The following is a 23146-nucleotide window of genomic DNA, read 5'->3' as shown; positions in this document are numbered from 1 at the left end:
TTTTTTTTTACATTTTGCTGGAACTGGATTGTTCCCCTGATGGTGACATCACTGCATAATTATTTTTAAATGTTACCCCTTTATTTTTTAGCTATTTTTCTTATTTTTTTCAGTTTTTCAATGATTTTTTTAATATTTTACTAATCACATTGTGTTTGGAAAGCTTGGCTCCATTGACTTGCATGACTGAATGCAGTACCTGTATTCAACCTGCAAGGGAAGCCAGAGTTTTCAGGAGGGTCTGGAGAGATCCTCTTGGAAATTTGTTTATTTTTTAAAGGACGCCGCCATCTTCCAAGTGGCAAAATCTCTCACAGTGGCAGTTGTGACCGCTCTCTGAATCGATCACAGTGTGTCCTGGGGTAGGTGTTCAGTGCCGCTAAATGCCTCTCTACCCATTTTTGTTGATCGACTCTTAATGATGCCGATGTCGGTGTTGCTGAATATTACGGCAACACCGTTTAAGCAATTGTAAATCGCTTTCTAAGATTGTTTAATGCCATGATGTGCCAGCCACGTCATTGGTCATTAACGGACTGTTTTTGGGTGAAGTGCCTGGCCCGTCATTGGTCGTTAAACCCTCCTAAATAGACCAAGTGAGCTGTAGTTAGTCACCTGTAAATCCTGGCCTCGATTTTGTAAGCCTTTTTAAACCACAGCCCACCCTGCTCTTCTGGATACTCCAACCCAGGGACCCATAACCCAATTTTCAAGTCTCACACTTATATTTTATTCATCGTGCTTATCTTTCCCGGGGGCTTCATTTGTAAGGGAAAAGAAAATTAGCCAAAGTAGGTTGGTGTATACAGCCCATCCACTACTGTACCAGACTTTCTGTCACATAATACATAGCAAAACATGAATATTGCTCTGGTCTTGTAGTGCAAACATTGCAAAATAAACTGACCTTGAAATTGTTAAGTTTACTTGGACCATTCTAGAAATAACGTTTCCAAAGTTAAAAACTGTACTTGCTAAGTGTCATTTAAGAGGACCTCATTTGTTATTTATAACTTTCATGATATTCATTATGAATTCATGGAGAGCCCCCCCCCCCCCCATGGGTTTATACCTCATGACTACAATGGGTTTGTGGGTGGAATGCAGTCTCTGATAGTCATAGTGTAGTCATAGTGTACGCAGTGCAGTGCTTTGTGCCATTCTGCTGTATTCTTCACTCGGCACGACTACATAATTAGTAAGATTGTAAAGGAAATTATACAAGCACGCTATAAAAAAAAAAAAAGTATACATGCATTGGCTGTTTCTGCCTAGAGGTTGATCCTGAAATATATATTTATCTTTATCTTTGCAGATATATTTTTTTCCATGACGGCCATGACAAACAGTGCCACTTCAATCCGATCTGCAAATGAATTGTCAGATGTAGATATGGAATCGTCTATCTACAGTGACTACAGTGTTACCCAACTTCAGAGCCCAGCTTTCACTCCTGGGGTGAGAAAACATCCCAAAAACCTGCTAAAGTTTTTTTTTTATTTTTTTTAAATGCCATGTCCAGCATCATGCAGGAATAGCATGAGGCTAATCATTAAATTGCATTAGTCATTTTTGCATTAAGAAATCATTGTGATCTGTTCTATTTAGCTATTTAACTGCATTTGTAATAAAATGTTTCAATGTAAAAAAACTTTAACTTCCAGAGCAGACTTATAAATATTAACATAACATAATGATTAATTTTATACTAAAATGGTTACTATGTCTGGTACATAGTATAAATTATATAAATTATAAGGCACCAATAATTAAGCTACTGTTCATTTAAAAAAAGATAAATGTTTAAAAAAATGGTCTTTTTAACACCCTTAATTAATGTGAAATGTTGTTCTCTTAAATGATATATGTATATTTAATACTGAAACGTGTCTGTAGATACCCTAGAGTGATGCATATATTCCTCTTGTCCATTCATACAGTTGATACTGGGCAGCCCCAGGCGTTACAGGCACTCTCCATTCTCTGCCACACTACCTCCCTTACAAAACCTTCACAAGATGCCAGGTGAGATCAACCCACTGTATTTATAAAACCACACAAACATGCCAGTTCCATTATGTCGTTATATCTTCCATGTTTTCTATTGGCTGCTTGAAATCATATTGGACCTTGTTTATCATTCTGTGGTACATGTACCCTGAGGGTACATTTGATAGATTCAGAGGGTGCTCCAAAACAGGTCTCATTTTGAAATCTGATGGTATTTAATCAAAGGTTACATTAGTAATGAAAAGTTTTAGATCTTGCGTTTTATTTTTTTAATCAAACATTTTGTAATTCTGTTCTCTCGCAAAGGCAAATTCAGTAGTTTATGGCATCCCCCCCTTTTAGTTGGTGGCAATTCACGCATTTACGTATTTCAAAGTTTAAAGAAACAATTAAGGTCTCTTATGTAAGTATTGTTAAATAGGTAAAGTGTATAAAGTGTATAAGTGCATTCCTGTTCTGTTGTTAGGTAAATCATGTGCTCCATCCTCGCTGGAGCCACTCAAACCTGAAATGTTGCTGAAGCTGACTCTTGGCGGGCTCACAGTCACTGTCCCTCATCTACTAGATCATACTAGAATTGTACCAGACATTTCCTATCCAGATGCTGTCAAGCACTTCTTCACTGAATTGAGATCCTTTCAGTATTCAGCCTTCAGCGGACGAGACTTCAGGCATCTTCGTGGCCATTTTGAGAAAGCGTGCCAGCTGAGCAATGTCAGGTAAAGGGCTTAGTCATTGGTAATTGATGAACTTATTCTATCTGCCCTTTGGCCATCGCCGTGGTGCTTAGGGTGAGGTAGGAGGCAACAATTGTATCTATTTAAATATTATATACACATACACTATTTGAACAAAAGCATTGGGAATTTCAAGTAGACCATTGCCGCAGGTGTATAAAATACCCATGAGTCGTTCCAAAGAGCTTGGTGAATTCAAGTGTGGTGCCGTGATACGATGGCACCTTGGCAATACGTCAGTTCATGAAATTTTATCCATGCTAGATATTTCGCAGTCGACTGTAAGTGGTATTATTGGAAACTGGAAGCATTGTGGAACAGTAGCAACCACGTAGCCAAGTCACAGAATGGGGTCACCTAGTGCGTAGGTGCATAAAAGTTGCCAACACTCTGCTGATTATATAGTTACAAAATTCCAAAGTTCCACTGGCGTTAATATCAGCACAAAAACTGTGCAGCGGGAGCTTCGTGGAATGGGTTTCCACGACCGAGCAGCTGCATGGAAGCCTCACATCACCAAGTACAATGCCAGGTGTCGGATCTATAACTGTAAAGCACGCCACGGCTGGAGTCTGAGCAGAGGAAATGTGTTCTGTGGCGTGATGAATCACAGTTTTCTGTTTGGCAGTCTGATGGGTGAGTCTGAGTTTGACGGATGCCAGGAGAAAGTTATCTGCTTGACTGCATTGTGCCAACTGTAAAGTTTAATGGATGAGGGATAATGGTATGGGGTTGTTTTTTAGGGTTTGGGCCCCTTCCAGTGAAGGAAAATTGTAATGCATCAGCATACCAAGAGATTTTGGACAATGATATGCTTCCAACTTTGTGGGAACAGTTTGGAGAAGGCCTTTTTCTATTCCAGCATGACTGCTCATATGCAGGAAGCAAGGTCCACAAAGGCATGGTTGGATGAATTTGGTTTGGAAGAACCTGACTGGGCTGCACAGAGCCCTAACCTCAACCTCGTCAAACACCTTTGGAATGAACTGGAACAGAAATTGCAAGCCAAGCCTTCTTTTCCAACATCAGTGTTCTGTACAGGTCACTTGAGTTCCTCTACACCAAGCTCTTCAAACCCTGTCTTTGTGTAGCTTGCTGTCTGTACAGCACCACAGTCTTTATAGAAAAGGAAAGGGCCTTCCCCAAGCGGGTGCCACAAAGTTGGATGCCTACCATTCTATGGATCCTGTAGCATTAACATTACTCTTCACTGGAAATAAGGTGCCAGCCCAAACCCTGAAAAACAGCCTTGCACCATAGTCCCTCCACCACCAAACTTTACAGAAGGCATCCTTCTGGCATCAGCTAAACCGAGGTTTGTCCTTCAGACTTCCAGATGAAGTGTGATTTATTATGCATACGTTTCCACTATTCTGGAGCCCGGTGGTGGTGTGCATTACCGTCACTGGACTCGGGAACAGTACAAACGCTTGGAGTTGCACATAGTGATCTTCTGCTCGTGTGCAGCTTCTCAGCAATAGATGCCGGCTTTATGAAGTTTTGACACACAGTGCATTTGTTGATGTTGCTTCCAGAGACAGTTTGGAACTGCAGAGGGCAGGAGATTTTTATGTGCTATGTGTCTTAATACTCAATGGCCCCCCCACCCCCCTAAATGAATGTGTGCGGTCTACCAACTTTTGATCGTGCTGTTGTTACTCCTAGACACTTCCACTTCATCATCATCATCATCATAGATAATAGCATTTTAAGTGGACCGGGGCTGATCAAGCAGGCAGAAATTCTACAAACTGACTTGTGTTAATGGGGGCATCCTAAGACAATGCCAAGCTTAAAGTCACTGAGCTCTTCAGTATGACCTTTTCTACTGCTAATGTTTGTCTAAGAAGCTGGCTGTCTATATGCTTGATTGTATACACTTGTTAGCAATTGGTGTGGCCAAAACACCTTAACTCAATAATTAGAGAGGTATCCACATACATTTGGTCATATCGTGTACATTTTTAATACTTTAGCATGTGACAATGTACCTGATTTTTATTGGTTTATATTTGGGTAAACGTAACAGGATATTTTAGATTTTTGCAAGTGAAAACAACGGCAAAGGCATTTAGCTGCAGACACACAAAATGGGCATAGCGGACATTAGTTTCTCCAATATCACTGTTGTATTACTTGGCTTTAATGTGACAGTGGTCTGCTATGTCTCATCTAGCAAAGGCTGGCTTAGCCGCTGGTAGGAAGCTTATACAAATAATGTGACTTCTTGATCTTCACTTGGTCATATAAAACTGTTTGTGAGAAAGACTGGCTCCAGCCTGAACAGAGGCATCACCTTATCATGGTCTTCTATTAAATATCTATGGTTCCGTTATCCTGCAGAGTTACAGCATTAGCTACTCAGATTGTGTGTGAGCAGAGATCTGGCAGAGGGACACAACAGACCGGTTTTGACATAAGCTTTGGGATGCTGGAGATTTTGGAATGTTTGCAACAGGGAAAGGACACCTCTAATAAAGCAATGGACCCGGAGTACACAAAGGTACGGGCATTAAGATATGTTAAACAGCTGATCACTGTTACTCATTGCAAAAGTTAATGATAAATCTGCACGCTTTCCACTCTAACAGCAAAAACAGACCTCGCTTCCCTGCATGTACCCCCAAATATAGATGATACTTTCCTAGAAATATAGGCATGTTAAAGCGGTGCTAGCCCTTACCCTTAAAACCATTTCTAAAACCACAGTGACACACACATACAGGGGTAGACAAACTTTAGGAGCCATATGCAAATAACTTCTAAAATTTGGCGGCACCTAACTTTCTACTCATAAAAACATGTGAGTCTCTGTGCATGTGTGTATCTATATATGCAGTGAATGTATGTATGTATATGTGTGTGTATGTATATATATATATATATACACATATACACAGATCAGCCATAACATTATGACCACTGAACAATGGACTAGCGTAAAGATCTGAGCGACTTTGACAAGGGCCAAATTGTGATGGCTAGAAGACTGGGTCAGAGCAGGGTGGTCAGTACCTATCAAAAATGTTTCAAGGAAGGAAAAGTAGTGAACCGGCGACAAGGTCATGGCCGGCCAATGCTCATTGATGCTAGTAGGGGGCGAAGGCTGGCCTGTGTGGTCAAATCCAGAAAATGAGCTACCATTGCTCAGATTGCTGAAAAAAGTTAATGCTGGTTCTGATAGAAAGGTTTAAGAACACACAGTGCATTGCAGTTTGTTGTGTATGGGTCTGCATAGCCACAGACCAGTCAGGGTGCCCATGCTGACCCCTGTCCACTGCCAAAAGCACTTCAATGGGCACGTGAGCATAAGAACTGGACCACAGAGCAATGGAAGAAGGTTGCCTGGTGGGATGAATCATGTTTTATTTTGCGCCACGTGGATGGCCGGGTGCATGTGTGTCGCTTACCTGGAGAACACATGGCACCCTGCCACAAAGCAAAAATGGTTCAGGAGTGGTTTGAGGAACACAACAACAAGTTTAATGTGTTGATTTGGCCTCCACATTCCCCAGATCTCAATCCAATCTAGCATCTGTGGGATTGCTGCCAAACAAGTCCCATCCATGGAGGACCCATCTTACAATTTACAGGACTTAAAAGATCTGCTGCTAAAGTCTTGGTGCCAGATAGCCAGCACACCTTCAAAGGTCTAGTGGGGTCCATGCCTTGATGGGTCAGGCCTGTTTTGGCTGCAAAAGAGGGACCTACACAATATTAGGCAGGTGGTCATAATGTTATATATATATATATATATATATATATATATATATATATATATATATATATATATATATATATATATATATATATATATATGTGTGTGTGCGTTAAGAACTGCTGTCTATTTCCTAGTGTATCAGGTGGTCCCTTTTCACCACCTTCTGTGCTTATTATTGGTTTGATGCTTCATTTCCCCATATATCTGAAGAAGTCTGACCTTTTAGGGTGGTTTACTGTACCTGCTATGAAACTAGTTATTATTCTGCACCTAGCCTATACTGCTGGTCTTGATACATATCCGTCATACTAAGGTGTGTGATAGTAGATCAGTACACAATGCAGTGTGTCTTTTGACTGTTTGTGCTCTATTCCAGCTCATGGTTTTCCAAAGTCCAGTATCCTCTTCCCGTCCCTGCTGCCAGATACACTACAAACAGGTTCACAGAACACCTTCCAGAGTGAGTTTCACACCTGCAAACTACACCTCCTTGTACACCCCTGATCTTTGCTTCGCTCTTTCTTCATAGCTATTTTTTGGCTCTTTGTAGGAGTTTTTCCGCTTTGCCTTTTATGGATCTTTACTTTCTTCCTTCTTTACAGTCTGTTTTTAGACTCTTTTTTGTTTTTTTTTCTCTTACCCATTACTCCTTCCTTCTCTCTCTCTTTCTTAGAGCAGCCATAAGAAACAGGCTGTAAAAGTTAACTCTGACATCCTAGTGGAATTGGAAGAATTTCAATGTGACCTTGACCTTGGTTTGATTGACCGGCTTGGATCCCTCTTCCAGGACAAAGCTATGCAGGAGAAACGCCCTGCTGATCACCTTGACATGCACACGGTAACCAAAGAAGACTTGGGTTTGTCATAAGCTGTTAAAGGGACACTGTCCATCATATAAACATAATGCAATATAAATTACCATTTCCCCTCCTTAAATAGAATCCCCCTTATGCATTTACTTCCCTCCCAGCTGCTTGTCTCATGGGCTGAACACATCTCCTGCTTGCCATTACCCAGATGCACTAGCCATCTTCAGCGATGACAAGCAGTAGAGATCCAGAGGGTCTGAGCAAGGGCGTAACTAGAAACCACGGGGCCCTGGTGTGAAAAATTGCCCTGGACCCCCCAACTTCAACAGCTCGTCTGTGCCCTGATTTCCCCCCCAACATACAACGTCTGTAAACACAAACAAATTACACACACTTACACATACTCACTAACAAACACTCCATCTCGCCAGACTTACACAATGAAACATCCATGCTCATACACATATACAATTACACAACCATGCTCATACAAACACACAAGTACACATGCATGCTCACACACACAAACACACAAGTACACATACATGCTCACACACACACACAAGTACACATCCAATTTCCTGCTGTATACCGGGGCAGCGGGTTGACGTCCACACGATCCGCGTAGACAACTTAGGCTGCAGCCGGAAGGAGCTGTGGCTAGCAGCGTAAGTTGTCTACGCGGATCGCGTTGACGTCAACCCGCTGCCCCGGTATACAGCAGGAAATTGGAAGCACCAGTAAGTGTGTGTGGGGTGGGGGGGGCGTGTTAAATGGGGGGGAGACAGAAGGAAGACTGCTGCCCCGGTATACAGCAGGAAATTGGAAGCACCAGGAAGTGTGTGGGGGGGGGGGGGAGTGTTAAATGGGGGCATAGGGCATTTCTGGAGGCAGAGTGCTCTATGAAATGCCTTTTAACCCCCTGAATGCCACTCTGCCTCCTGAAATGCCTTATACCTCCCTATATGCCACTCTGCCCCATAATATGCCTTTTAACCCCCTAAATGCCAGAGTGGCATATAGGGGTATAAGGCATTTCTGGAGGCAGAGTGGCACATAGAGGGTTAAAAGGCATATCGTGGTCCACAGTGCCATATTGGAGTGGCAAGCCTGGGGGCAGATGTGCGTAACTGGGGGGCAGGTTGGAAAATACAAGGAAATAAAAAAATATATATATTTTTCTCAATCATAGCTTTTATTAAAAAATGTAATAGTTTAGATGAATTAACATTTACTGGTAAAACTTTTTTCCTATAGGGTCGTCTTATATTCAGGCTTTTTCTTTTTTTCCTAAATTAATATTCAGATTTTGGGGGGTCGTCTTATAATTGAGCAAATACGGTATATCGATTTTGAACCGGTTACGAGGAGACAGGAAGAAAGTGTTGGATAGTGGGATAACTTCCCTGCCACTAATTATTCATTTTTCACTTAAAGGAGCACCTAACCTATGCTTTGACATCAGAAGATGTAAGTCTTGAATTCATATGGTGGTAGGTTGTATATGAGCCTGATGCTTTAGGGAGTATTCATTGTACAAGACAAATGCAAGGTATAACTAATACTTCCTCACTTTCCGCCATGCAGATTTTTGTTAATCCTGCCCCTGAAGAAGATACAGACATTTGTGTGGTGGCTTCAAAAGCCCATATACATCTCCAGTTTCCTGTGCCAGACTTGAGGCCAAACACAGAGCGCCGATCATGGACAGAAAAGGCTGTGAGACGGGAATGCCTGGAAATGGAGATAGCAGACATGAAGATTCATACCCAGAGGAAAACGGGGACAGAGGAACCCAGCAAGACAGAGATAACATTCGGTGACTTGCATGGTGAGACACAAGGACACCGTCTGAAGAAGCTGGGAATCTATTCATCCCACTATTTGAATAGTTAAATAAAGCTACAAGTCTACCCTTTTAGTTGTACGGGAAATATTGAGAGAATTGAATAAAAGTACTTTGACTCTTAAAGCAACACATTGCATTTAGACACTTATTCATCTGAATATATTTCTATGGTCCAGCGTTTTACAGTAAGATACACTAAATAAACCTATAGCCTGCTTAAAATTAGCAATGTCTATGTTTAAAAACCTATACCCGTAGGATCAACTATCTTAACTTACACTAGTAGGCAGACATGCTTTGTAGTCAAAAGTTTTGGTTATTTCTCATAACTGCCACATTTCTGAAAAAATCAGGCAGAAGATATTTAAGGGGGGACTCCCACCACATTTTTTTTATATTACTAGTACCAGATTCCAAATACGTTTTCAAAAGTATTGTAGTGTTTTCTTTTGTAATTTTCCCCCCGATAATAAAATATCTACATACAGCTACATATTAGCCATTTGTATGTGTTCTAGCTCTCTTATTTTACCCAATCAACTAGACAAACACCCTGGCTCCTTATACTGCCTATGGTAGGCAAAAGAATGCCTCGGTTTCAATAACCCTACCTGAGAATCTCTGTTGGAACAGACTTCACTAGCTTACATATGCTATTGTTTATGCTTCAGAAATCTACCTTCTGTACTTCTTGCATTGTTTTTGTTGTTTGTTTTTGTTTAGTTTTTTTGGTTTGTGTGAATTGCCTGTGCATGGCTTGCATTCTTGCCATTGGCTGCTGCTACTCCCATTGACTTCAATGAGGATGCACAGGGAGCATACTAAGATACACTGCTTTAAGTAGAGGGAGTTGACGAGGAACTAAGACAGAAGTCTCATTTTGTAAAAAAAAATCCCAATTATCAAGAAAGCATGGACTGGACTTGTTTTTTTTTTCTCTTTTCTTTCTAACAATAGGGGAAAATCACACAAACCTAAAATATCAAAAAGTAAAAATGGTGGCTGCCGTGTTATACTCGTAAGGTAGATTTCCAAAACATAAACATGGTTTGTTTTAAGCTTTTCACACTGTTTCATGGATAGATTTAATGTACAAAATTGTTAATTAAGGATTTAGAAAACGACAGAAGTACATTAAAGGCCCGGTAATTGTTTGATGCTGAACATTGCTTTTCCCATGCCATCTAAATTGTAAGAATTGTTGAAGGCTACAGGTACTTATGTAAATCCCTTTCAAAAGAGGGCCTTTGTTGAACAGAAGGTTAGCGTGTGCGTTCTCCAGTGATACCTTGTCTCAACAGGTTACAAAAAAATGTGTTAGGGCTTGGTGTATTATGTAGCATGCAGGGCTTAATATCATGTAATGCCTGCAGGTGTCTTCACTGATGGTGAGAAACATATCCCTTGTGTCAAAATCAGTAAAGGCGCAGATCCGTTGGCAAAAGCTGGAGGAAAGAAGTATACCCTTGCCACGTAAGTACTGACTGTTGTCCATTTATAATGGTTTGCATTTGTGCACTGTGCAAATACAGCGAACCCGCTCAGTGTATAACCATGTAGAAAATATTTAGATAACCTTGGTCTTCCAACGGTCTACTAATGTTTAGTTGCTTGGGATACTAGAGAGAAATTTTTTTTGTTCCTGGGCACAATCTATGAATGCCTATTTTTGTGTCGTGTGACAAGTGTTCCTGGCAAAAAAAAGTATGAATGAGGGAAAGTTATACAAAGTTAGAGAATTATTTCTAGAAGAGGTTTTGGCATTCAGCAGAACACGGGATGGTGTTTCTAATTCTATATTTAGTTTAAAACCCCCAAAAAAACCCTGAAGATACTGTTTGCAGATGTAGAAATCTGCAATATTTTGTGTAGACAAGAGTGTAAGCTTGTGAGTAGGGCCCTCTACCTGTTGTATCTGTTTGCATTTTGTCTTTCAGTTCTGGTTTTGTCTTATGCCTCGAATATAAGTATTGTAAAAAGCGCTGAATAAATTGCTGGCACTATATAAATAAAAACCAATAATAATACTAATCTAGACAATCGGTTCAGTTTTTTTTATTTATTAAAAACACTGAGTAGCTAAGCTGAGCTAAAAGTAGTAAGTGCCGGACGCGTTGGTAAATCTCTGGAGGCCTGGGGCCAGACTTTAACCCTAAAGCCGCAGTCATTATATATCTTATTTGCTTTTTAGTTTTATGTTTTAGTAGAGATGGGCTAACCCATTTGCAGCAATCAGAATTTTGGACCCGTTCCCCAACTGTTAGCTCTATCTTTAGACCTCAGCAGTTAATGAGTTTCTTGTCAGCCCATTGAGCCCATGGAGATATGTTTTTAATTAATTTTTTTCTGATTTACCTTACTTAACTTTTGCTCACATGGAGAACCGTCTAGTGACCACATGGGGAGAATTTTCACCCCTTTGCCTATTTTAGAGCTGTTGTACCTCTGCAACTTCTCTGTACCAGGAGAATTAAGAGTTGATCACAGATCACTCCTGCCAGCAGCCTTCCGGCACTTTATGAATACCTCAGGACCTCAGGATGAAGCTTCAAATCTACAAACCACAGTGCTAGACAGACATGTTGGACAATCCCCTGACTAATCTTTCATGCTACGTTTTCCTGCATTAAACAGAACATGGCTCCTTCCCTTTTCTTCCATGGCAGCCATCTTCATACTCTTCAAACATCAGTTCACCAGGGCTCTGAAAGTGTCTCTCCCCACTCCACGCTGCTCTAGGCCGATCCCAACAGACCATTCCTTTACCTCTTATGTTCAAAAGTAATCTGTGAGCACCAACTGTTCTTGCATATTAACCTTGAAAAGGTTAATGCAGCCATTTTGAGGTCTCTGGGGCACCAAGCCAAAACTGTATTGATGTAACAGAGAATGTCTGTGATTAATATAAGAAGCCATAAAGGTCCCTTGAACAACATCCAAGGAGTTCCAGGCCTCTCTCTCAAAAGTGGTACCTTTTTGGGCTCTAACATTTCAAATTAAGAACGTCATATCAATAGTGACATGATGCATGGTTGTGGCAGTGCCATGGTTTGGGGTTACTTTTTCAACACCAGGATGCAAACAGTGTGTCATTGTTGAAAGACTTATGAATTTTGGTTTATCAGAAAATTGTACTGGAGTGTGTCAGACCACGTCTATCAGATTTCTTTTTGTTTTACTCCATGAGGGAGAGACCTGTATATACTTATTTGCTAAAAAAGCAATCTAGCCTATATTTGAAGGCATCTATCGAATTTGATAACACTGGGCCTGTGGGTAGTGAATTCTACATTGTTTGTTCTAACTGTGCTTTAGATGCAATTTCACGTCTGAATGGGTGACCTCTTTGTACAGTCCTATTAAGGAGCAGATCATCAGCTGGTATTGTCCCATTATGTATTTTTAAAATAATATAATATCCCGTGGAACATAACTTTTTTCAAACACAAATTCAACTCCTTTAGCCTTTCTTTATAACCAAGGAGTTCCGTTCCTCTTAATAAATTTGTAGCCAATAATGCATGTTCAACATGACTTATCAATATCTCTCTTTATACATGCTAATATCTTATAGGCCCTTGCAGCAGCTGCCAGACATTAAACAATGCTGCCATGTTTATTGTCTGCAATTATCCCCAAGTCCTTTTCATTTAATGATTTCCCTAACACAACCACATTTAAGGTATATTTTACACATTTATTTTTCCAGAATGCATAACTTTGCATTTGTCAACATTAAGCAATAAAATCCATCATCTCCACTTATTCTATGCATGGCATTAACAGAATAAGTTCTATATGTATACTTGTTATGTATATATGTATACTTCTGTGTTTATATGGATATATATGCTCATACTGTTATTTGAACCCTGTTATTCATCTTCTTCCTCACTCAGCATTTCAATAACCCTCCAACCCCAAAACAAAGCCTCTCCTTGGGACTATGATCAGGAAAAAATGGATGATCCAGATCTTCCATCTGTTGAAAGCCCATGTGAGCTGAAACAACCAGAGCCTTCACCATTTTCATCTAAGAGAACAATGTATGAAACAGAGGAGGTGAGTTTGCAGAAAGAAAGGTTTGATATGTGTCAGTGAAATTGTAGTCGCTTCCTGTATCTACCCTTTTACTTTTTATCATTTTTTATCCTTTCCAATAATCCCTCTGCTTATTTTTTGCTTATCGTGTTTTTTTTATGTCTTTCAGATGGTTATCCCTGCTGACCCAGAAGAAATGGCAGATTTTCAGCAGGTTACATTGACTTCATCTCAGTACACACTTGAGGTCACTCTGCCCAGAGTTCACATCTTCCTTCCCAGCAAGGACATGTATGAGAATCTTTATAACAGGTACTTTTTCTTCTTTTCCTACCCTCTAATTTTTTCTTGCCCCTTTTTTCCAAACCATAAAACCCTTCTGTTTGCTTCCAGGCTGTGCAATGACCTACTGATGTGGGAACCAGTGTCTGTGAGTGATTCATCTCTGGCTGAGTCTCTGCTCCCCACCGAACAGCTTCACACTCCCAGTTATAAGCCGGATATGTTCCGTATGTGCAAGTCTGCATTCAAGCTAGGTAAGTTTAGGATCTGTCCCTCACCAGCACATCAGTCTCTGTGTTCAGGTCACCATCTCCTTCTATCTCTTCTTCTGTTGTTGTTGTTGTTATTATCTTCTGTTTATATAGTTTCAATGATTTACATAGCACTGGCAATACATACATTCAAAGGGTATGACAAAACTAGAATGGGCAAACCGATACAGAGGGCCCTGCTTGTAAGATTACAGTTTGGAGGCTTTTGTTATGTCAGAATTAATTTTGTGGGAACAAATATGGTTTTTATATCTGCCATGAAGCCATGTGCTTCACACATTTAGGAACATTGGTATAAACAGGCATTTATTCACACAGGTTGCACAACAAAATGTCGCTCTTGGCAACAGTTTCCCACTCGTGATGCAAAATCTATCGTAAATGTGAAGTTTTCCTGTAAGAGAATATAATCTGTTAATTGATCGCTGAACTTCAGTGACATATTTAGGTCTCACAATGTATAATAAATGTTTTAACCCCTTCAATCCCCTATAGACATACTGGGACGTCCAAAAAACGCCCACAAAGAAACCCCTATGGACGTCCCGGTACGTCCAGCCCTTCATGCAGCGTCAGGGACACATCCCTGCCGCTGCACGGGAGACCAGGCTGTCGTTTGACAGCCTGGACTCCCCCCTGGCAGCAGAAGCCGGCGTTGCCGGCTTTCTGCTGCCCGATCTCCCGTAACAGCTTCCGGCATGAAAGCCGGTAAGCTGTTACGGTTGAAAGTGCCCGATTGCGCAGTTGCAAATGCGCGATCGGACATTCCCTTCCGGGTTATGTCACTGCTGACGTAACCCGGAAGGTCATCGGATGAGGCACAGAGACGCTGCGATCTCTATGCAGGTCTGTGAGGACCTGCATAGAGATCACAGTGTGATTGGTGCAGGGGGATCGCGGGGAGGGGAGTGAGAAACCATCTCTCTCACTCCCCCTCCCGTCCTGAAAGAGAAAAGCAGAAAAAAAAAAAGTTAATTCATTTAAAAAATAATATTAAATAAATCATTAAAATAATAATATATATAATACAAAAAAAATTATAATGTGAGCTGTGATGTCATTGTGACATCACTGGCATGTTCAGGAGGTCCCTAGGAGGGCCTCTAAACATTTCTGTGTAAAAATAATATATAAAAAATAAAAAAAATGTAAAAAAATGTAAATTAAAAAAGATAATAAAAAAATTATAAAAAACCTTACATCCCATTGCCCTAGCATAACATCTAGCCAGTATAACCCTTCTGCCCCCGTTCACAACCCCCAAACCCGTTAAGCCATAGGCATAAAAATTATACAAAATTGTACACCTTATAGTATGCTCCCTGGTGCTGGGAAAGTCTGGAAAATCTATATAAATTAGGTATTTCTGAAATCAGGACACCTGAATTGATAAACTTGGAGGGGATTTTCCATCACTTTACCTAATTTTGTGAGGATTCAGAGGGAAAATGTAAAAAAAAAATAGTTTAATTTTCTAATCTTCGCTAGTTTTTACTAAATTTCTAATTCTAAATTTTCAGCTAATCATCCAACTATGGTATCAAACGAAAGCTCTATCTCTCCTTGAAGAAACAATATATAGTTTCTATGGGTACACTATTCACAGGTGATTCATCATCGCTAAACCGACATTCCCCAAAAATGACAAAATTGCTCTGGGCTTTGAGGTAGAGCCCTGCGCGGGACTACTTTTTTAATCCCGCTCCCGCCCGCTCCCGCAATGTGGGTGTGCCGCTCCCGCCACATTTGTGGCCAATCCCGCCCGCTCCCGCCACATTTGTGGCCAATCATGCCCGCCTCCTTACCTGATTTCCCGCGCGTCTGCCCTCGAGTTGTTCCCTCACGGCGTCTCTTCTCTTGCTCCGCCCAGGAACAAGGCGGAGTCACAGGAAGTGACTTCACATCACGTGACTCCGTTTTGTTCCTGGGCGGAGCAAGCTAGGAGACACTGTAAGGGAGCAGCAAGAAGGCAGCCTTGCGGGACTGCGCGGGATTACCGGGACCCGCAGGTACAGTGCCTGACCGCCCGCCCCAGCAAGACCGCCCGCGCCCGCAAGTTTTTTGGCGGGTCCCGCGGGACCAGCCTCCCAGTGCAGTCCTCTACTTTGAGGTACCAAAAACCCCTGGGATTGAAGGGGTTAAGAACTCTGCCACTCTATTTATGTCTACCCTTGTGTGTCAGTTGTTCAAGTATAGGGGAGTTACTGAGACTGGATTGTGTAACATTTGAAAAGCTATTTGAGTAAAGTTACTGTAGATGGGGCTGTTATATTAGGATTTAGATTCCATGAACTTTTGCCTGGATGCCTCTATTTATTCAAATAGACACGTGGGAGCAGATATGTCTCCAAGCTAGGTTGATCTGTTATCTTGCTGTCAGAAAAATGTTAAAGGTTATTCAGAGTGCTACATATGTATTTTCTTTGTTAGTGGAAAGAAAATGGAAAAGGAAGGTTATGCAAGTCAGACGGGTTTAGCTATGCATTGTCCTCGGGGGTTGTCAGCCGTTTTAGGTGCCTCAGGTACTCACCGCGGCAAGATATACACACTAAACCCATGGGATTTGTGTCACAGGACTTGAATGTATCTTAGAACACCATCATTAGTTCACATTAATTACTTATTCTATGGAGCTCTAAAATTACCTTTTATTAAGGACCTACATTTTGGACTATTTTATATTGCTCCATAGAGATTAGCCCCTTCTATAATCACTGCATTTTCTTGTCCACACTAAGAAAATATTTTTAGCTGGGATTGGGGGGGGGGGGGGGACTGCAAAAAATGATATATCAAAAGCAGTCTTCACTATTTCATGACTTGACAAACTAGTGCACATGTATGCAGTGTATAAAAATAAACTTGTGGCTGTTGTGGGAATTCTTAATTGAGTGGATTGTTTCTTTCAAGTGCAATTTCACATTAAGTATGTTAATTGTTATATGATTATATACTTGCATATTCCTTCTTAGTATTAGGTTTATTTACTAAGTGGCTTTCAGTCAATTTAAAAAGTAGTGGACAACGTTATTTTGAAACCAATATAATATACACTATATGGATAACATTATTGGGACATTTTTATAATTATAGAATTCAGGTGTTACAGTGCTGAACTGCTTAGGTGATGTGTCCTTGAATCCAATGACATTGTGTAGCGAGAGAACCACATTTAGAGATAGAAGGTGCTATCCTGCTCTTTCCACTGGATCCCCAACTTAGATTAGAAAATAGTGCTGCTAATATAAGAACAGTTTAGGTCACCATAATTTTTTTATTTTTTTTTCTAGTTATTGCATGTTACTTGCCAAAAAGTCAATATCAGGTGTGACAAAGTAATTTATGTATCTGTGAATGAGTAATGTGTTTCTTCTCTAGCACAATTTTAGGTGCTATATGAATGGCACGCCTTCAGATTATCTCTGCAAAACCAGCTCTTGTGCTAGAATGAGACATTTCAATGTGTATTTAATTCTGTCTTATCCTCTATTCTTATAGTGTACTTATGTCTTCTATAATGAGTAAACTTCCGGTTTCAGAATTTAACTTCTGAATTGCAGAGATTTGTTGGGTAAAAGCACAGTTGCAAGTGCTTTTTCTGCTGCATAAAAAATAGTAGTTGTATAAAAGTCTTCTATGACTTTATTGTGTGCTTCACAATATTGGCCAAAACCTGCAGTTGTCCTTTTGTGCTACTAACCCTTGAAACTGGCAAACCAATCCCTTTTTATATTAGTATCTGTTAAAACACTGCTATTTATTTGAGCTCAACTCCAATTCATTTCCTGATTTTGTTAGCTGGTGTGTAAAATATGTCAAACCAATCATACTTGGGTACCAGTAAGCATGCTGTATGTGCATCTCTTTGTATGACTTTGTTTAGAGATTGGAAACAGTAAGCAAACAGACTTAGTGTCTGTGAGAAGCAGAATCTGTATTTGGTTCATTTTCTCTCTTTTTCCTATTACTTAAAGTAATTGACTCTTCCTCGAGGCTCTAAAATTGAGCAAAATCATATAAAGGTAACCCTTGTTGCAAACTGTGTGACCTTTACTATACATTTTCATATTCATGTGCTTGTGGTGGCAAGGGTATGATAAAAGAAAAAAGAGGCAAAGGCCTGTCATTTTAAGGATGAAAAACCATACAGTGTTACATTATTGCTAACAAACCTGTATGTATCCAATGCTAGACTCGGACTCTGAAGATGAAGACTCTCATTTCTACTCTGTGGATGAAGCTGCAAGGCTTAAGAAAGGAACACTAGGAGGCCACAGCTTCTTTTCTGCTTCAGTCACCATTTTGCAAGGACGTATCACAGCCTGGGCTGAAACCAAGGTTAAGAAATATCACTGTATCACTATTGTACATATTTTACAGTCTTATCTGAACTTTAGTGTGCTTTGAATCTCCAATTTCATCTTCTCCACACTTTATTCTCCAAACCTCTTAACAACAAATGATGTGTCTGGCAATTCTTGGTATTAAATAAGCTTAAAAACAATCTAAGATGGATTTCTTCGATAAATGGTGTTGCTGAAATGCCTTGATATGTTCAGCAACAGCAAAATCTGCATACATATATCATATATGTATGCTTCATTTAAAAGAGCTTAGGAGGCAATCAACGATCGCACTCTTAAGCTTAAATGGTGTCGCTGAAGTGCCCCGATAGTGTCACACTGAAAACCCACTCCAGAGCGCACTGTGACAGCTCCGTAGAGCGGTCACAAGCGCCATTGTTAGAGATTTTGCCACCACATGATTAGTAAAATATATATTTATTAAATGGTAACAATTAAAAATAATTATGCAGTGATGTCACCATCAGGCGAACCATCCAGTTCCAACAAAATGTAAAAAAAAATTTAATTTTTTTTTTATATATATATATATATATATATATATATATATATATATGTATATATATATATTTTATATGAGTAAGTGCTAAATCTAGCACTGTATCTATCCAAAAATCCTGGCATGGAAAGAGTTAACATACTAGAGTTGCAAGTACCCTTGAGGTCTCTAGTTTCAAAAAAAATTTATGGTTTGGTGAGGTAAATTGAATTGGCCAGGTTCAAAGATGTCCCAAATAGGACATGAGTGAAGACTGACCAGATGTCAAAATGAAAAGAAAAATATGCACTCTTCCCAAATGTGGCCTTTTAGCCCCAAACAACTCGAGAAACCCATACATGGGTGTAATGGGTGGTTGTTGCTAAACACATATTAGGTGTTGTTTGGACTGGAGCTATAAATTCATACCTAAGTAAAATGTGTGTGGGAAAAAAAACACAGACAAAATCACTGCAACAAACTCTGACAAAGGCCGGTGGTAGAATTAGTGCATGGAAATAGTAAAAATATCACCATCTGAAATAGCCTGAGGTATCTAGTTTTCACAAATATATAGTTTGATCAGAAAAATTGAACTAGTCGGCTTCAAAGATGTCCCAAATAAGGCATGGGGAGAGAAGGACCAGATGTCCAAGTTGAAAAATACGCACTTCCCAAATGTGACATTTTACCTCTCAAAAACAACCAGACAACACATGTATGCTATCGCTGTACTCAGGAGATGTTGCTGAACACATATTGGGATATTTGACAGCGACATATAACAGGAACTCTGAATTTGTGTAAAAACAAAAAAATACTACTACAAACTTTGGCAAAGAAAATGTAAAAATATCACTATTTGAAGTACCCTGGGATATCTAGTTTAAATACGGTTTGTAAATTGAACGGGTAAATTGAAACAAATAGGGCACAGGGACATGATTACCAAATTTGGAAAATAGCTATAGCATAGCCAAAAAAAAACCCTTCAAACATTGGTTATTTCTTAACTCGGGACAAATAGTAGAATCTAGTTAGCAGGTCTTTTCATTAGCTTTTGTAATTAAAGTGAGAAAAAGTGGGTGTTTTCTTGTAAGATCAATAAGAAGAATGGTATTTGAAGAAAGCCCTTCTTGTTCTGAAACTTTTGAACCATTCGTCTGTATATCCAGCAGGAAGAGGACTGCAAAGTGTGAGAAGGCATTTGGCCAGTCTGCCCAGGCACCAGTCCCAGGCTGATTACTCTTTATCTCCTATGTCTTTCCTTTTTGTCCTGTTACACCAGCTACCTACTATGTTTGTTAACCCATATTCTTCTTATTTCCCCACATTTCTCCTTGTAGGGAGAAGGAGGTAAGAGGTTGGATGACCACCATGGTGAGGTAGTTCTAGATGTAGAAAATGGACGGATCTTCACTGTATCCAAGTACAAAGGGAAAGAGGACCTCAGCTACCTGTGTATAGAATCGGACAATGTGTCTCTGTACCACAAAGGTATGCACAAGCACACCCAAAACGTAGTTTTCCATAATAGCAACCAGCATTTTCTTAACCCTCACTTTTTGCTGTCTTTTGCAGCTGCTGTGGAAGATTACTTACCGCCTGTGAGCCTTGAACTGCCCACATTTATGCCCCCTAAAAACTTGGACCCTACTATTTATCCCTCTGAGGAGGGCGTGTTGGCCCAGTTGTCAGGAATCCGCAAGGATAGAAATTCAAAGATGCTGTCCTTGGCTATCCGAATTGACCTTAACCTTGTGAAAAATGTTAAGGTATGTTCTTATTTTATTTGGTTTTTTTTATTTGTATTATTATTATGCATACCAGCAGCACCTGTTAGCAAGACACTGGTCTAAATCGAATGAAGGCTTCATCCAGTTCTATCATGATACAACCCAGATAAGATTTTTCCCCCCAATGTAAAGAACCTATGTATAAAAGATAGATAGATTTTAGTATACATACTGAGGAAAAGTTTTAGGCAGGTGTGAAATTGTTTAGAAACAAGAAGGGATATAGATGCCTTCTCTTAAAGAAAACTCTAGTATTTACCCAGAAAACAACACAATGAAAGTAAAACAAAAGTGATATAAAGGATTGTGCATAAAGTAAATAAAAAATATGCAGTCGCCGTCTCTGTATGGATCATTTCAGCATATCAACATATAATAAAAAAACAGTATGGAAACTGTGTGACCCTATTATATATGTTGATATTGATATAACCACTCATCTCCCATTAAGTTTTCATTTGCATTTACTAGAGGCACTCAAATACCGGGTCTAGTATATAAGAACACGGCAGGACCTCAGTCCTTACCATCCAGTAGACTTCTCAGTGTAGAACCATCAAGTAATGGTGCGGAGGTAATAACTGTGAAAATAGGATTTGCAAGAGAAACGGATGTAGTGTGATACCATAAAAAATATACAAGTTATTGGCCCCCAATAGTTAGGCTTACTTTAACACAATATAAAAAAATATTTAGGCATTTAGTTGGGGTGTGTGTGGAATAAGGCACAGAATTATGATCACAATTACTATATGTGGTATTAAATTATAAATCAATATAATTAAACAACATGTAAAATGTATTAAATGTTTTCAAATAAAAAATTAAAGTAGCATGCGAATCAGTCTTGAAAATCCTCTGTAAATCACAACCTTGTATAGAATTTTAATAACACAATTATCTCTTCACTAGTGTGATAACTTAATTACTCAGTAATATGTGCAAACTGGAAATCATAGAAATCCCAAAAAGTGTGAAGCCCTTAAATCTGAAAATACAGCCATTAAAGCATAGAATAGGTTAAAACTCAGCCTTAAAATACTTTGGACTTTAGTAAGAGAAAAAATAAAGCCATATTTGTTTTATCCTAGAGGAATGTACAAAAACAAGATATGCTCTTTAAGACATAATAAAATGTTTAGATAACATTTTATAGATTTCAGCAGTTAACTTTTTTGACGTTGTTTTACATCAGTTCAAGTGAGTCAGTTGCCTCCTCACTTGATGTACCTGTGGGGAATTCATGCACTAAACAAAATACTAACTGCTCGTGGCCTTAAATATGTGTTTTAATGTTTAATACGTTAAGTACATTACAGAAGTGGAATTGTTTTTTAAAATTTGTTTTTTTATTAAGTCTTTTTGCTAACATGAAATAATGCTTTAGTTTCAAAATATGTAATTTAATAAGTTTGAAAACTGAAATTTTAGATATGTATGTCATTACGTAGATTCCTCTTACATCCTTTTTCTAGCTCCTAATTCTCCTGTGAACATAACCCCCTCTTGCTCATAAAAAGCTCTGTGGTTTTTTTCTCCTGCTTGGAGGCATGTTGGGATCTGTATTATTTTTCGCTATTAAGCCTTTTGTGTTTAGAATTTTAGTTATCTTCAGTATTGATTTGGGACTATTTCCTCATCTTGGCAGCTGGTCTCATGAGGACAGAGAGTATTTATGCAGCCTTTGTCTGACCGTTCTTGGACCTGGACAATGCAGTTTCATGAATCTCCCAACTATAAAACCAGCCATCAGAATTAGTCTTAATTTCCTTTTACTTTTTCTTATGTTGGATACATGAAGTACAGACTCTTTCCTTTACTTTATTGAGAGGTCCTGTTTTTTAGATCCAAATGGGGAGAGGGGCAAATCTTGTTCAGGATAGAGTCCCTACAGTCCATGTTATCAAGCATTTAGGGCGTTGCTGGACCTAAAGGCAGTTTGCCTTGCATCCTCTTTCGCAAGAACAATTAACATTTCTCAACACAACTACCCATTTTTATGCACTCCTGATATAAATTGTTATCGTTGCCTGGTTCATCACAAAAGCCGTGCAGAAGATTTGCTTCTCCTCATGAACCAGCATAGCATCTCTGTGGTAGCATCTTTATAGGATCATCATGACCTGTCCCAGATTGTTCCTCCGTCACTCCAGTTCTGGGCATCCTATCCCGGATGTCATGCATTTCTTTCTTTCAAAAGATAGCCGGAACAAGAGACCCCAGTCAGCATCACTGAAGGTCTGTCTATCCCTCCTTTCAGTACATTTGTACGTTTCACTCATCAGTGTGAGAGAAGGCATGCAGGAACTGAGGCAGTTGTGGTTGTATCTGGATTGTCCACCATTTTCATTCTTGGAGAAGACAGATGGTAAGCAACCTTTTTCAGTCAATGTCATTTCGACATGGCCAAAAGGTTGTTTCTTGATCCGTTTGGGATCAATTCCATATACCTCATCATATGGATACTATCGTGCTTCAGTCCCTTACCTCATGTGTACCTAATGTGTAATTCTGTGTCACCAGAACTGTGGATCTTGGTCCTACCATACAGTCCTGTACAAGGTGGTCAAATGGAAGCCATTTTTCATATCTTGACGTTGTAAGAGCACATTTCTAACAATACAGAAAGGGGAGAACACCCTTAAAAGCATAGATATTTGAGATTCACGGCTGCTGCTGCTGCTGAAATGAGCAATATGTACATACAACACAGCAAAAGATCAGCACACACCCAGCAATTACTATTTAAAAGCACACATCTAAGGCATAAATAGTATAGAATAGAGG

General features: G+C 39.6%; 1 protein-coding gene across 1 annotated transcript in view; it reads left to right on the top strand.

Annotated features, from left to right (window-relative positions):
* LOC149281757 (autophagy-related protein 2 homolog A-like) overlaps positions 1-23146 on the top strand; it is a 66415-nt gene that overhangs the window by 15921 nt on the left and 27348 nt on the right. The window contains exons 9-21 of the mRNA XM_089499053.1: positions 1316-1458; positions 1941-2025; positions 2477-2729; positions 5091-5250; positions 7142-7306; positions 8865-9108; positions 10500-10599; positions 13026-13188; positions 13337-13479; positions 13561-13703; positions 17914-18059; positions 19910-20060; positions 20145-20338. Coding sequence (XP_089355179.1) covers positions 1316-1458; positions 1941-2025; positions 2477-2729; positions 5091-5250; positions 7142-7306; positions 8865-9108; positions 10500-10599; positions 13026-13188; positions 13337-13479; positions 13561-13703; positions 17914-18059; positions 19910-20060; positions 20145-20338 — 2090 coding nt within the window. The remainder of the gene's footprint in view (positions 1-1315; positions 1459-1940; positions 2026-2476; positions 2730-5090; positions 5251-7141; positions 7307-8864; positions 9109-10499; positions 10600-13025; positions 13189-13336; positions 13480-13560; positions 13704-17913; positions 18060-19909; positions 20061-20144; positions 20339-23146) is intronic.

The sequence above is a fragment of the Sceloporus occidentalis genome, unplaced genomic scaffold (assembly GCF_023333645.1).
Source record: "Sceloporus occidentalis isolate IW3139 unplaced genomic scaffold, rSceOcc1.0.p SCAF_128, whole genome shotgun sequence".
NCBI lineage: Eukaryota > Metazoa > Chordata > Lepidosauria > Squamata > Phrynosomatidae > Sceloporus > Sceloporus occidentalis.
This window is presented reverse-complemented; position numbering and strand designations above follow the sequence as displayed.